Below are 13,557 nucleotides of genomic sequence, written 5' to 3' on the forward strand. Positions count from 1 at the left end.
CATTCCTTCTAGATTGTCATGCTGGTAACCTTGTTCCAAAAAAAAAATAGTTCTGAAACCAGAGCACCTTAAAACTTATGTCAGTAAGCCTGTGAGATATTAGGGGTCATGTTTCGTAAAAGTCAAGAGTTCAAGAGACCAGTGACAAGCTTACCTGTGGCAAAAAGCACCAGTTCTTGGTCAGGATTCCGATTCATGACAGAGATGCCAATAGCAACATTTCAACACATTCCAGCCGAGAGAGACATTTTAAAAAGTTCATAGGAGTTCCCGTTGTGACTCGGCAGCTTGAGAACCCAACAGAGTGTCCATAAGGATTCAGGTTCAACTCCTGGCCTTGCTCAGTGGGTTAAGGATCCAACAGTGCCACAAGCTGCAACTTAGGTTTCTGATAGGGCTGAGATCTGGGGTTGCTATGGCTCCAACATAGGCCAGCAGCTGCAGCTCCAATTCAACCCCTGGCCTGGAAACTTCCATATGCCCCAGGTGCCGCCATAAAAAAAGAGAGGAAAAAGAAAAATATAAAATGTTAACAGAAATATGAAAATATAAGCACCTCAGTAAATATTTACTATGGTCTTAATCCAAAAAATTACCCACAAAACACCCAAAAGTGAATTTAATCAGTAAACATTTATTCAGTAACAGGTGTTAAGAGACCAGGTAGGACAGGGACCTCAGGGACTGGAAGGGACCATGACTGCTCCCTTCTTCTCATTAAGGAGATAAAAGATGCCTCTATGGTGGGATCAGGGCTGTTGCTCAGGACTCTGGGAACTAAGCGGGGGCTCAGTGCAGAGAATGACAAATGAACCAGGGGAGTCTAGGAAAGCTTCTTAAGGAGGAGCTTTGAAGGGCAGCAATAAAGCCAGGAGGAAGAGACTGGGGGCGGGGGAGGGGTTATATGGCATCAAGGCATCAATGTATAAAAAGAGCAGCTAAAAGTCAGTTGCACCTAGAGCATAAAGCATACGTATACAAAGGATGATGGGGGTGGGAGGAGAGACTACAAAAAGGAATTTGGGGACAGTGAGAGGTCTTATAAGGCACAGCAGGGAACATGGATTGTCTTGTAGACATGGTGATGCCACAAGTAGGGAGGATCAGCAGCATCTGAGGGAGATGGATGGACTGGAGCAGCTCAGGATTTAGGAAATAACTCCACAAGCTGTCTCGAAAGTAAAAGCATACCTTTTATAAGTGTGAGAAATACTAATTAAGCTGTATTTTTTAAAAAGATGGCTTTGATGTTTCTCACAATGAACTGAGGGTAACATTTGTTATTGTACTAAATGGACTCGTTAAAAGTAAAGGTGCGAGATTTAGACTGCCAGGGTTCAAATGCCACCTGATAACTGTTTGACCTTGACCTAGTCATTTAAGCTCTCTGTGTCTCAATTTCCTCTTCTAAAGAATGGGAAAACAGGGAGTTCCCATTGTGGCACATTGGAAAAGAATCCGACTAGTATCCAGGAGGATGCAGGTTTGATCCCTGGCCTCGCTCAGTGGGTCAGGGATCCAGTGCTGCCCTGAGCTGTGGTGTAGGTCACAGAGGTGGCCCAGATTCCCTGTTGCTGTGGTGTAGCTGGTAGCTGCAGCTTTGATTCAGCCCCTAACCTGGGAACTTCCATATGCCTCGGGTATGGCCCTGAAAAAAAAAAAAAAAAGAATGGGAAAGCAACCTACTTCATCAGGTTGTAGTGAAGATTAAATATAATTTTGCATGAAGAACACTTGAAAAAGTGCCCAGCACAGTGTAAACATTTAATAAAGGTCAGCTGCTGCTATTATTATCCTACAATTAGTAATATGACTCTGTTAACACATCAATGTTTCAAAAGGAACACAACTACAAAATATTTTAAAGTTTGTTTGGAAGCACAAAAGACCCAAAATAGCCAAAGCCATCTGAGAAAAAAGACGGAGCTGCAGCAATCAAGCTCCCTGACTTCAGACTGTATTATAAAGCTACAGTTTTCAAAACAGTATGGTACTGGGAGTTCCCATTGTGGAGCAGTGGTTAACGAATTCGACTAGGAACCATGAGGTTGAGGGTTCGATCCCTGGCCTTGCTCAGTGGGTTAAGGATCCGGCGTTGCTGTGAGCTGTGGTGTAGGTTGCAGACGCAGCTCGGATCCCACGTTGCTGTGGCTCTGGCGTAGGCCAGCGGCTACAGCTCCGATTGGACCCCTAGCCTGGGAACCTCCATATTCCACGGGAGAGGCCCAAGAAAAGGCAAAAAAAAGACCAAAAAAAACCCACAAAAAAGCAAAAAAAACAGTATGGTACTGGCACAAAAACAGAAATATAGATCAGTAGAATAGGATAGAAAGCCCAAAATTAAACCCATGTATTTATGGTGAACTAATCTATGACAAAGGAGCCAGGAATATACAGTGGAGAAAAGACAGTCCCTAAATAAGTGGCACTGGGAAAACTGGACAGCTACATGTAAAAGAATGAAATTAGAACACTCCCTAACACCATACACAAAAATAAACTCAAAATGGATTAGGAGTTCCCACTGTGGCTCAGAGGTAACAAACCAGACTAGTAACTATGAGGATGTGGGTTGGATCCCTGGCTTCGCTCAGTGGGTTAAGGATCTGGTATTGCCATGAGCTGTGGTGTAGCTTGCAGATGAAGCTCAGATCCCAAGTGGCTGTGGCTGTGGTGTAGGCTGGCAGCTCTGATTTACTCCTAGCCTAGGAATTTCCCCTGCACGTGCGTAAGGAAGGAAAAACTAAAGAAGCAAATGAACAGGAGTTCCTGTTGTGGTGCAAAGGAAACAGATCAGACTAGGAACCATGAGGTTGAGGGTTCGATCCCTGCCCTTGCTCAGTGGGTTAAGCATTGTCAAGAGCTATGGTATAGGTCGCAGACGTGGCTCAGATCCTACATTGCTGTGCCTGTGGTGTAGGCCAGCAGCTGTAGCTCTGATTCGACCCCTAGCCTGGGAACCTCCATATGCCATGGATACGGCCCTAAAAAAAAGGGAAGAAAAAAAAAAAAAAAGCAAAAAAACCCAAAATGGATTAAAGACCTAAATATAAGGCCAGATACTATAAAACTCCTAGAGGAAAACATAGGCTGAACACTCTCTGACATAAACCACAGCAACATCTTCTCAGATACACCTCCTACAGTAATGACAATAAAAACAAAAATAACCAAATGGGACCTAATTAAACCAAAAAGTTTTTGCATTGCAAAGGAAACCCTAAACAAAACGAAAACTCAACCCACAGAATGGGAGAAAATATTTGCAAATGAAGCGACAGACAAGCAATTAATCTGCAAAATATATAAACACCTTCTGCAGCTCAATACCAAAAAAACAAACACCCCAACAAAAAATGAGTACAAGTTCTAAACAGACAATTCTGCAAAGAAGACAGACAGATGGCCAAAAAACACATGAAAAGATGTTCAACATCACTCATTAGTAGAGAAATGCAAATCAAAATGACCTTACATGAGCCAGAATGGCCATCATCAAAAAAGTCTACAAACAGTAAGTCCTGGAGAGGGTGTGAAGAAAAGGGAACCCTCTTACGCTGATGGTGGGAATGTAAATTGGTGCAACCACTGTGGAAAACAGGATGGAGACTCCTCAGAAAATTAAGAATAGAACTACCATTTGATCCAGCAATCCCTCTCCTGGACATCTATACAGAGAAAACCATGACTCGAAAATATACATGTACCCCAATGTTCACTGAAGCACTGTATATAATAGCCAAGACACGGAAGTAACCTCAAGTCCATCGACAGAAGAAAGGATAAAGATGTGGTACATATACACAGTGGAATTTCACTCCCCCATAAAAAGGAATGAAATAAAAAAAAAAAAGAAATAATGGCATTTGCAGCAACATGGATGGACCTAGAAATGACCATGCTAAGTGAAGTTAGACAGTGAGACACACGTCATATGCTGTCACTTAATGTGGAATCTAAAAAAAGGATACAAAGAACTTCTTTTCAGAGCAGAAAGTGACTCACAGGCTTTCAAAAACGTATGGTTACCAAAGGCAACGGGTTGGAGAGAGGCGAGGGATGGGCTGGGGGTTTGGGAGGGAAATGCTGTAAAATTGGGTTGTGATGATGGTTGTACAACTGTAAATATAATAAAATTCACTGCCTTAAAAAAATGGGAGAGCGAACCCAACTGAGGGAGTCATCAATGAAGCTTAAAAAAGCTGTCAGGAGGTGAGGATGGAAATCCAGAAACAGCCTTATGCCAGAGTAGAGAAAGAGGCAAATGGTTGAAATCCATCTCCTCTGTCATCATAAAATGTACGTATCATGAGAGCGCATCACCTTAGCACCTGAGGTTCCGGGGACTCTCAAGTTAGCCCTCAAGGAGAGGCTACTCAGCATCCAGAACAGAAAACATAAACCATATCAACATTTCAAAGACTTCCTAAAATGAGATATAAAGGTTACAGCTCAGGCTCAGAGTTCCTGAGAGGTGAGCTACACCACACAAGAGTGGCCTGGTTTGAGGTTTAAGTTCCTATTTCAAATATTCTGATTAATACATGCAGCAGACAAAACTGAGTTTTAGAAGAATCCTGAAACATAGCTAAAGCCCAGCCAACAATTTTCTGTAAAGAATTACATTGTGCAAAGACTCTAACTTGCAACATACTAAAATATTACGGCTCCTGCTACTTTGAAGTTCTCTGAAAAATAAGGGACACAAAACAAAAAGAGCATTTGCAGAGGCTGAGATTTCCACCTCACTGGTCTCTTCCACTCACCTGCTGTGTGTTGAGATTGCAAAGTATGACATCTCCAGAGTCTGTGGCCACACACACAGACTCATGATCCAGCAAGTCCTGGATACCAACGATGCAGCCACTTCAATCTTCTGGGAGGAAGCCTTCGGCCACCAAAGGAATTTCATTTTTCACCTTTCACCAAAACACTTTTCATCTTTCACCAAAACATAAGCAAATTAGGTTAATCTTTCAAGAACAATTCACATTTCAAGAAATAAAATACTTTATTACTTCTTTTATAATATAACTTTCAAAAATAGTTTTGTCCTAGATTAAAATCTAAACTTTTATTTGAGAAACACCACACAACTCTACACAAAAACAGTGAACATGACATTTTTGCCAAGCAAACACAAAAGAAAAGCCTGGCCTCTTTTAAAATGTTCAATAAAAAGAGAAGCAGAGTTCCCGGTGGGGCTCAGCATAATGAACCCAACTAGTATCCGTGAGGACATGGGTTTGATCCCTGGCCCCGCTCAGTGGGTTAAGGATCCGGCGTTGCTGGGAGCTGTGGTGTAGGTTGCAGATGCGGCTCGGATCTGGTGTTGCTGTGGCTGTGATGTAGGCTGGCAGCTACAGGTCTGACTGGACCCCTAGCCTGGGAACCTCCATATGCCGCGGGTGCAGCCCTAGAAAGACGGAAGAAAAAGTAATCACTTATATACATTAGTAGCAAAATATAAGTAAGGAAAAATATCACAATCAACCCAAAGAGCTTTGAAATATCCATATGCTCAGAAGTTAAGATTCTGACTTAGTTGGTATGGGATGGAGACTGAAAACAGTTTTGTTTTGTTTTTGTTTTTTGTCTTTTTTGCCATTTCTGGGGCCACTCCCGTGGCATATGGAGGTTCCCAGGCTAGGGGTCGAATCAGAGCTGTAGCCACCGGCCTACGCCAGAGCCACAGCAATGAGGGATCCAAGCAGCGTCTGCAACCTACACCACAGCTCACAGCAACGCCGGATCGTTAACCCACTGAGCAAGGCCGGGGATCGAACCCGCAACCTCATGGTTCCTAGTCGGATTCGTTAACCACTGAGCCACGATGGGAACTCCCTGAAAACAGTTTTATAAAGTTCTCCAGGCAATTTTCATTCCCACTTGAGAATTATTATAAACAGTATTTACATGATAGAAAGGGCAAAAAGTAGGCTGGCTCCACAAAGTATAAAGTCAGACTTGTGCCAACTTACATTAAAATAGAAACAGTAAAAGACAGGGTATGATTTCAGTTATGTCTAATATGCCATCACTATAAAGCAAAGGGGATATTTATCTGGGGGGAAATGAATTCAGAAAGATTGAAAGTGAAGACTATTTGGGGAAGCAAGTTTGGAAAAAGCCTACTCAAGAGTCAGGCCCAGTGCCAGCATTCTCATCACTCACTCACCTCTCTCGTGACAGCGTCTACCTCTACCAGTCCATGTTCCGAGCCAATGAGCACTGTCCCCTGTTCACCTCGGAGAGAGAAGCACTGAGGTTTCCCGGGAGCCTGAATGTCCCTGAACTCCAGGGTGCGAAGCAACTTTAGATTCCTCATGACGAAGCGACTCCTGAAAAGAAAGGACGAATATCCCTTGATGAAGCCTCATTTCTCTGAGAAAGAGACTCAGTTTACTGGTGAATAATGACGCTCCGATACAAGCAAAATGGTCCAGGCAGCAGCGGAGTTAGAATAACCGAGGGAAAAAAAAAGATCTAATCTGAATCCAATAGAGATGAGTGACAACCTAACAAATTATGTACATCTATGGTCTACAGATTGAGGCTGTGGAATTTATTTTACTTTCTCACTCTCTGCAAGAGGTAAGATGTCAACGTCAGAGGTTTTTTTCTTCAAAAAGGATGTAACATCAGGGAGTTCCCGTCATGGCTCAGCAGAAACGAATCTGACTAGCATCCATGAGGTTGTCGGTTTGATCTCTGGCCTCGCTCTGTGGGTTAAGGATCCAGCATTGCGGTGAGCTGTGGTGTAGGTTGCAGAAGCGGCTCAGATCTGGCGTTGCTGTGGCTGTGGTGTAGACCAGCAGCTACAGCTCTGATTTGACCCCTAGCCTGGGAACCTCCATATGCCACAAGTGCACCCCCAAAAAGAGAGAGAAAAGATATTTAACATCAGTTATTCTGCACAGAAGTTGAGAACACAATGAATGAGAAAACTTTTTTTTTTTTTTTTTTTGGTTTTTAGGGCTGCAACGACAGCATATGGAGGTTCCCAGGATAGGGGTTGAATCGGAGTTACAGCTGCCAGCCTACATCACAGCCACAGCAAAGCAGGATCCAAGCCAAGTCTGAGACCTACACCATAGCTCACGGCAATACTGGATCCTTAACCCAGTGAGCGAGGTCAGGGATCAAACCTGAAACCTCATGGTTACTAGTCGGATTTGTTTCCACTGCGCCACAACAGGAACTCCAAGAAAACTGTTTTATTTTTGTATATGAGCATGTCTTTCTAACTTGATTTATATAGTCATTTAAAAATTGGGAGTTCCCATCATGGCTGAGTGGTTAATGAATCTGATTAGCATCCATGTCCTCACAGATGGTTCGATCCCTGGCCTTGCTCAGTTAAGGATCTGGTTAAGGATCTGGCATTGCTGTGGGCTGTGGTGTAGGTCGCAGACACAGCTGGGATCCTATGTGGCTGTGGCTTTGGTGTAGGCCAGCGGCTACAGCTCCGATTTGACCCCTAGCCTGGGAACCTCAATATGCTGCAGTGTGGCCCTAAAACGCAAAAAACACCCCCCCCCAAAAAAAACAAACCAAAAAAACACACATATATATACTGATAGGTGAAATTAACTGAAATAAACTTTAATATTACAGCTATATTTATATACAAACTGGCTTTATTATCATTTAAAAAAACCTAAAATCGAAGAATTCCTTGCAGCACAGCAGGTTAAGGACTCAATGTTGTCTCTGTGAGTATGTGGGTTTGATCCCTGGCCTGGCTCACAGGGTTAAGGATCCATTGCTATCATAGGTTACGGCATGGGCTGCAGATGTTGTTGGGATCAGGTGTTTCTGCGGCTGTGGCTTAGGCCAAAGTTGCATTTCTGACTGACCCCCGGCCTGGGAACCTCCATATGGTGCAGGTGTGGCTGTAAAAGAAAAAAAAATTGAAATGAGAGGTGGGACTAAAGAAAAACATTTATTGTTCTCAGGAAGAAATGAAGTCACTATGAAATTACAACAGTACACTTCAAAATGATGACCAATTTCAGGAGCTTGAAATCCAATATAACCTACTTCACATAACACCACTTTCCTGGTCTGGTTTTCACCAAGGCAATAGAAAAGGTGAGAAAAGAAGGATTAAGAGAAAACCTGCTTTGGTCTGGCTAAATCAGACATATTTTAATGCATAACATCACCTACAAAGAAAAAAAAAAAGCTAATCTGCTGGATAATTATATCCAGATCCCTGTAAGTTTTACAATTGGACATCTCTAAATTACGTTAGGGGTGACAATCACACAGACCATGCTTACCTTATTGGCTTCTTACTCCAAGGTGAATTCTGTCATCTTGCATTTCATACAAATGACAATGAAAGAGTAAACACGAGTCTATTCTTATACTACACAGCGGATAAAATGTCAAGCGCAGTTGCTCCCACCCTGGCACACTGGGTTAAAAATACGACTACAGCGCTTGCTTCACTGCAGGAGGTGACAGTTCGATCCTGCAGGTGCAGTGGGTTAAAGGACCCAGCTGCGGCTCTGGTTGCAGCTAAAACTGGAATTCAATCCCTGGCCCGGAAACTTCCATAGGCCTGGATGCAGCCATCGAAAAAAAAAAGAAAAAAGAAAAAGTTAAGCTTAGTATGAGAGAACATATAATACGGGTTAACAGGAAGGTAGGATCACGCACATGAGAGTGAGGAAGAGAAGCAAGGCAGACAGTGATTTTGTAGGCTTTCATGACATATACATTCAAGAACTTCTGGTAATTATTCAAACCTGCATTATACCAGGCAGACTTTTAATTTAGATCTAATTCTATACAGATAGCTTGGATTTTTTTCAAAGCATATATATAAAAGCACGCTTCTGCGCTCCCCCACCCCAGCTGCTACATCGCTCCAAGCCTCATCTACGCAGCGTTGAGGGCCCCTAAACAGCCCTGGGTCCGCCCTGGGGTTGCTCCTGTGCCTCTCTCAACCCGCTGCTCCTGAGCTTCAGAGGCGCGCACTGTGTCTCCGGGCCGCCAGCCCGCGCGACTCCCTCGGATAGTGGCTGAGGCGGGGGAGAGGACCATCAGGGCAAACGAGCGAGCAGCTTAAGCGAGACTGAGACCGCGCACCTCGAGAACGAGGGCACCAGGCAGGGAGAGCAACCCATCCTTCTTCACCGATCCGCAAAATAAAGTGTGAAGCCCAGCGGGCTGCCGCCCCCATCCCTACGTCCCCCTGCCAAGCCAATCGTATTTCACCGCCATTTTGACGTCAGACAGCAAAGCATAGTAATTGGCCCCCGGTAGGGGGAGCCTGAGCGTCAGAAGAGCAGTGCGCTTGCGCATGGGCGTGTGTTTCCCCACCCCGCCCCCAACCCCGCCTCCCTCCACGCCCCGGGAGGACACCGCGCAAGATGCCTGGGAGAGGTCACGCTCAGATCCCAGGAGGCGGGGTTTGCAGCTCCAGAGGTCGTAGTGGCTACCGAGCCCGAGGCTCCAGTGGCATTCTTGGCTGACGACGCTTGTAGATCCTTACATCACTCGCTGATACAAAGCAGGTACGTGGGGAATGAAATCAGTCTCTCCTGAGCCTCGTTCACCTGACATTATAGGGACTATGATGACAGATCATAAGCCACGCGAGCTCTTCCCAGCGCTTCTTTCCCGCGTCAGAATGAACTGCATCTCTCTGTTCCCTTATAGGCCAAGGGAATGGCATTCGCAAACACGTAGAGGCTTGAAAAACAGCAGGGTGCTTTTTCTGGGGCTGGCGAGTGGAGTGCGAGCTCTGATGCAGGAAGGTGATAATCTAAGGTGAACTCCCCCAAGGAGGCAGGAGCTGATTGCAGTCTCCTTGAGTGCCTAAAGGGATCTAAGGGGCTCAATCCTCCAAGGAAAGGCGATACGTAAAATAAATGATCAAGTGGAAACTAAGGTAGAGGCAGAGATGGAGAGAAGAGGGTGGGCTAGAATAGACATTTTGAAAGCAGAATCTAACAGTTTTACTTGAAGAGAAGTTACAGGTATTACACATTTGTTGCTTAGAAGCAGGTATCTTGTATTGCTTTATGTACACACCAAATATCTGTGATTGGAGTTTCTTTGGAAGATCTTCCTCTAACCCATGCTTGTCCCTCATTCATTCAGGGATGACACCTGTACTCAATTGTTTACTTTACTTTTTAGGGCCTCACCATAGGGAAGTTCCCAGGCTAAGGGTCGAATCAGAACTGGGGCTCCTGGCCTATGCCACAGCCACATCAACGCCAAATTCCAGCCACATCTGCAACCTACACCACAGCTCATGGCACCATTGGATCCTTAACCCACTGAGCGATGCCAGGGGTTGAACCTGCATCCTCACGGATACTAGTTAGGCTTATAGCCTGCTGAGCCACAACAGGAACTCCCCAATTTTTAAGTACTGAAATATTTTAATGTAGCATATGTTTTATTAACCAAATTTAGTGTTTGGTTTACCCTGGATTGGGTGATAGCTGGAAGGTGTGACTTTCAGCACTAACACCAGGATTGTCCTGGGCAAACCAGGCTGAGTCAGTCACTCGAAAATTGACCAACATGTGCTACTGTATTATAAAAAGACTGCATTACTAATAACTTTTTTTTTAAATGGCTGCACCAGTGGTGGCTTACGGAATTTCCCGGGCCAGAGACTGAATCTGAGCCACAGGTGCAACCTAAGGCGCAGCTGTGACAAGGCCAGGTCCTTTAACCCACTGCCCCTGGTGGGCTATCAAACCCTCGCCTCCACAGCAACCTGAACCACTGCAGTCAGGTTCTTAACCTACTGCACCACACCAAGAACTCCATTAATCAGGTTTTTAAAATAAGAGTAGTAATGAGTATATTCATTTTAAAGTGAGGATAAAACAAGGTGGAACAAGGAGCTAATCATCACTTTTAACACTGAATGACTCCCATCTGGGCCAGATTTCCTTGTCTTTCTGTCTTGTTAGGGTCGCACCCTGAGCATATGGAGCTTCCCAGGCGAGGGGTCGAATTGGAGCTGTAGCTGCCGGCCTACACCACAGAGACATCAACGCCAGATCCGAGCCACGTCTGTGACCTACACCACAGCTAGTGGCAATGCTGGATCCTTAACCCACTGAGTGAGGCCAGGGATCGAACCCGCAACCTCATGGTTCCTAGTCAGATTCGTTTCCACTGTGCCACAATGGGAACTCCTATATCTTCCTTTTATATATATCTTTCAGAGTAATGAAGGGATACCACTGACGTATGTCTTCAGTCTTCATAATTTTGGTTCTTTTCTGTGAACCAAAGAAAGTACCACACAGTGTGGTCAATATGGATTCAACAGCCATCACATTCATTTCTTCCAGATGTCAGAGGAAAGCCCCAGGAGGAGCACTGTTTACTATAGCACTCTAACCGGCAAGCAAATTGGGTATTTTAAACTATGGTCTTGAACTGAATAAATATTCATTAAATGATTACACTTTACTGTGTTGAGGAGGTGTGGTTTTTTTTTTTTGTTTGTTTGTTTTTTGGTCATGCCTGGGAGCAAACCTGCATTACAGCAGTGACAAGGTGAGGTCCTTTAACTGCTGAGCAACCAGGGAACTCTGAGATGGTGTTATTTATAATAGGAGCTTGGTTGAAGAATGAGCCTTTCAGAGCCAACTCTAAACAAAGTCGATTACCCAAACATCCAAATGGAGGAAGGAGCACCCCCTCAGTCACCTCCTACCTCCAGTCACCAGCCTGTGCCTGACCTCTGAACTGCCTCTGAAGAGGGCGAGGGTAATGGCACAGGTGGTATCCTGTACATATGGGCAGGCCCACTTCCCTCTCTTCCACCTCCTGCTGTCTAAACCCTCCTGGTAGTCTTCCCTTTGCAGGGAAGGAAATTCAGTCCCATTTCCCCCCCCCCCTTTTTTTTTGGGCTTTTCTAGGGTTGCACCCACGGCATATGGAGGTTCCCAGGCTGGGGATTGAATCAGAGCTATAGCTGCCAGCCTATGCCACAGCCACAGCAATGCCAGATCCACCTTTGTCAGCAACCTACACCACAGTTCACAGCAACTCTGGATCCTTAACCCACTGAGTGAGCCCAGGGATCAAAACCACGTCCTTATGAATACTAGTCAGGTTTGTAATCCGCTGAGCCACAGTGGGAACTCCAGGTAAGTTACTTTTTATTTTTTATTTTTTTAATTTGTTTTTGGCCACACCCATGGCGTGTGGAAGTTCCCAGGCCAGGGATCAAACCTGTACTGCAGTTGTGACCTGCCCCACAATAGCAACCCTAGCCCCTGAAGTGACAACACCTGATCCTTAACCTGCTGCACCACAAGGGCACTCCCTACGTCAGTTACTTTTTAACCACAATTTTGGAGGAACAAATGAGGTAATATTTTTCTTCAAAACAATTTTGTTTTAAATAGCTGTGTCAGAGGACGGTTGATGGAAGTGAATGAAGATATTCTCCATAAGCCATCTATTCTTCAAGAGAAGGTAAAGGGGACTGGAGCAGTCTGATCCCAGCCACATATTTTCTGTCTGATTCCCTGTCATTTGACAGTATTAAATATTCTGTTTCCCCTCCAGCCGTCCACCGAAGGCTACATTGCAGTTGTGTTGCCCAAATTTGAAGAAAGTAAAAGCGTAACAGAAGGGTTACTGACGCAACAACAATATGAAGAAGTCTTGGCCAGTCGCGCCAATGCCACATCAGCTACAGCGTGAGGACTGAGATGCAGTAAAAAGCAACAGGCCTTCTCTCCTCACCTGCCGGCCAGTCAGTGCCCTAAGGAAGCAGCAGCGTAGCTGAAGCCTGCTTCCCACCCAGCCATCCGCAGGGAGGCCTGATCTCAACACTCGACCTAGTCTTCCCTCTTCGTCTCACACAACAGGCCTTGAATCTGTTTGTCTTCACCCTCCCAGATCTGCCTGCCCAGGTGCTCCCTGTGCTCTTCTTTTGTTTTTCTCTAACAACTGGCAAGTGAGAGATGTTTTTCCCATTAAAAACCAACAAACAAAGCACTTTGAGGAAAATCTGAAAGACATCGAAGTTAGCATAATTTACCCATCATCCTGTAACCCATTCTTAGTAAATACTACGTTTTGACCTAATTCTGTTTATTTTTATTTTTTGTCTTTTTGCCATTTCTTAGGCCACTCCTTCAGCATATGGAGGTTCCCAGGCTAGGGGTCCAGGTGGAGCTGTAGCCGCCGGCCTACGTCAGAGCCACAGCAACGCGGGATCTGAGCCACATCTGCGACCCACACCACAGCTCACAGCAACACCGGATCCCCAACCCACTGGGCAAGGCCAGGGATCGAATCTGCCACCTCATGGTTCCTAGTCAGATTCGTTAACCACTGAGCCACGATGGGAACTCCTGACCTAATTCTGTTCAAATGTTATGGCATGGTTAATGTTTTGGCCTCAATTTTCCATCACTTTGAAGTTAAAAATCAACAGCTGGCCTTTCTTACCCAGTCTGCTTCAGTGTGACACTACTAAAGGCATCTGGTGGCACCCCTTTTGCCCCAACTCCTCCCCCTTAGGTTGCTGGGAAGCAGCAGGGTGTGGAGTGTGCC

The 13,557-nt window shown here is 45.1% G+C and overlaps 2 protein-coding genes across 8 annotated transcripts in view; one reads left to right on the top strand and one right to left on the bottom strand.

Moving 5' to 3' along the window:
* LOC146407137 (elongator complex protein 1-like) overlaps positions 1-9,155 on the bottom strand; it is a 30,465-nt gene extending 21,310 nt beyond the window's left edge. For 2 of the 7 annotated variants that reach the window (XR_014825626.1, XR_014825627.1), the window contains exons 1-3: positions 9,100-9,155; positions 6,179-6,341; positions 4,767-4,941 (exon numbers count right to left, since the gene is read on the bottom strand). Coding sequence is in view for 1 of the 7 variants with exons in the window: in XM_084993015.1 (XP_084849141.1) it covers positions 4,869-4,919; positions 6,179-6,341; positions 9,100-9,137 (252 nt within the window). In the remaining 6 variants the exon portion in view is untranslated. Of the gene's footprint in view, positions 1-154; positions 4,942-5,916; positions 6,342-8,285; positions 8,322-9,099 lie in introns of those variants that run through there. The other 5 variants (XR_014825630.1, XR_014825624.1, XR_014825628.1 and 2 more) reach the window with 5 other exon arrangements.
* Positions 1-13,557, top strand: part of ELP1 (elongator acetyltransferase complex subunit 1) — a 110,506-nt gene that overhangs the window by 83,811 nt on the left and 13,138 nt on the right. The window lies entirely within an intron of this gene.

Source organism: Sus scrofa, chromosome 1 (genome assembly GCF_054392235.1).
Source record: "Sus scrofa isolate SSC_HxYL_T2T_F1_AM1 chromosome 1, Sscrofa_HxYL_maternal_Yorkshire_Landrace_v2.0, whole genome shotgun sequence".
NCBI classification, from domain to species: Eukaryota; Metazoa; Chordata; class Mammalia; order Artiodactyla; family Suidae; genus Sus; species Sus scrofa.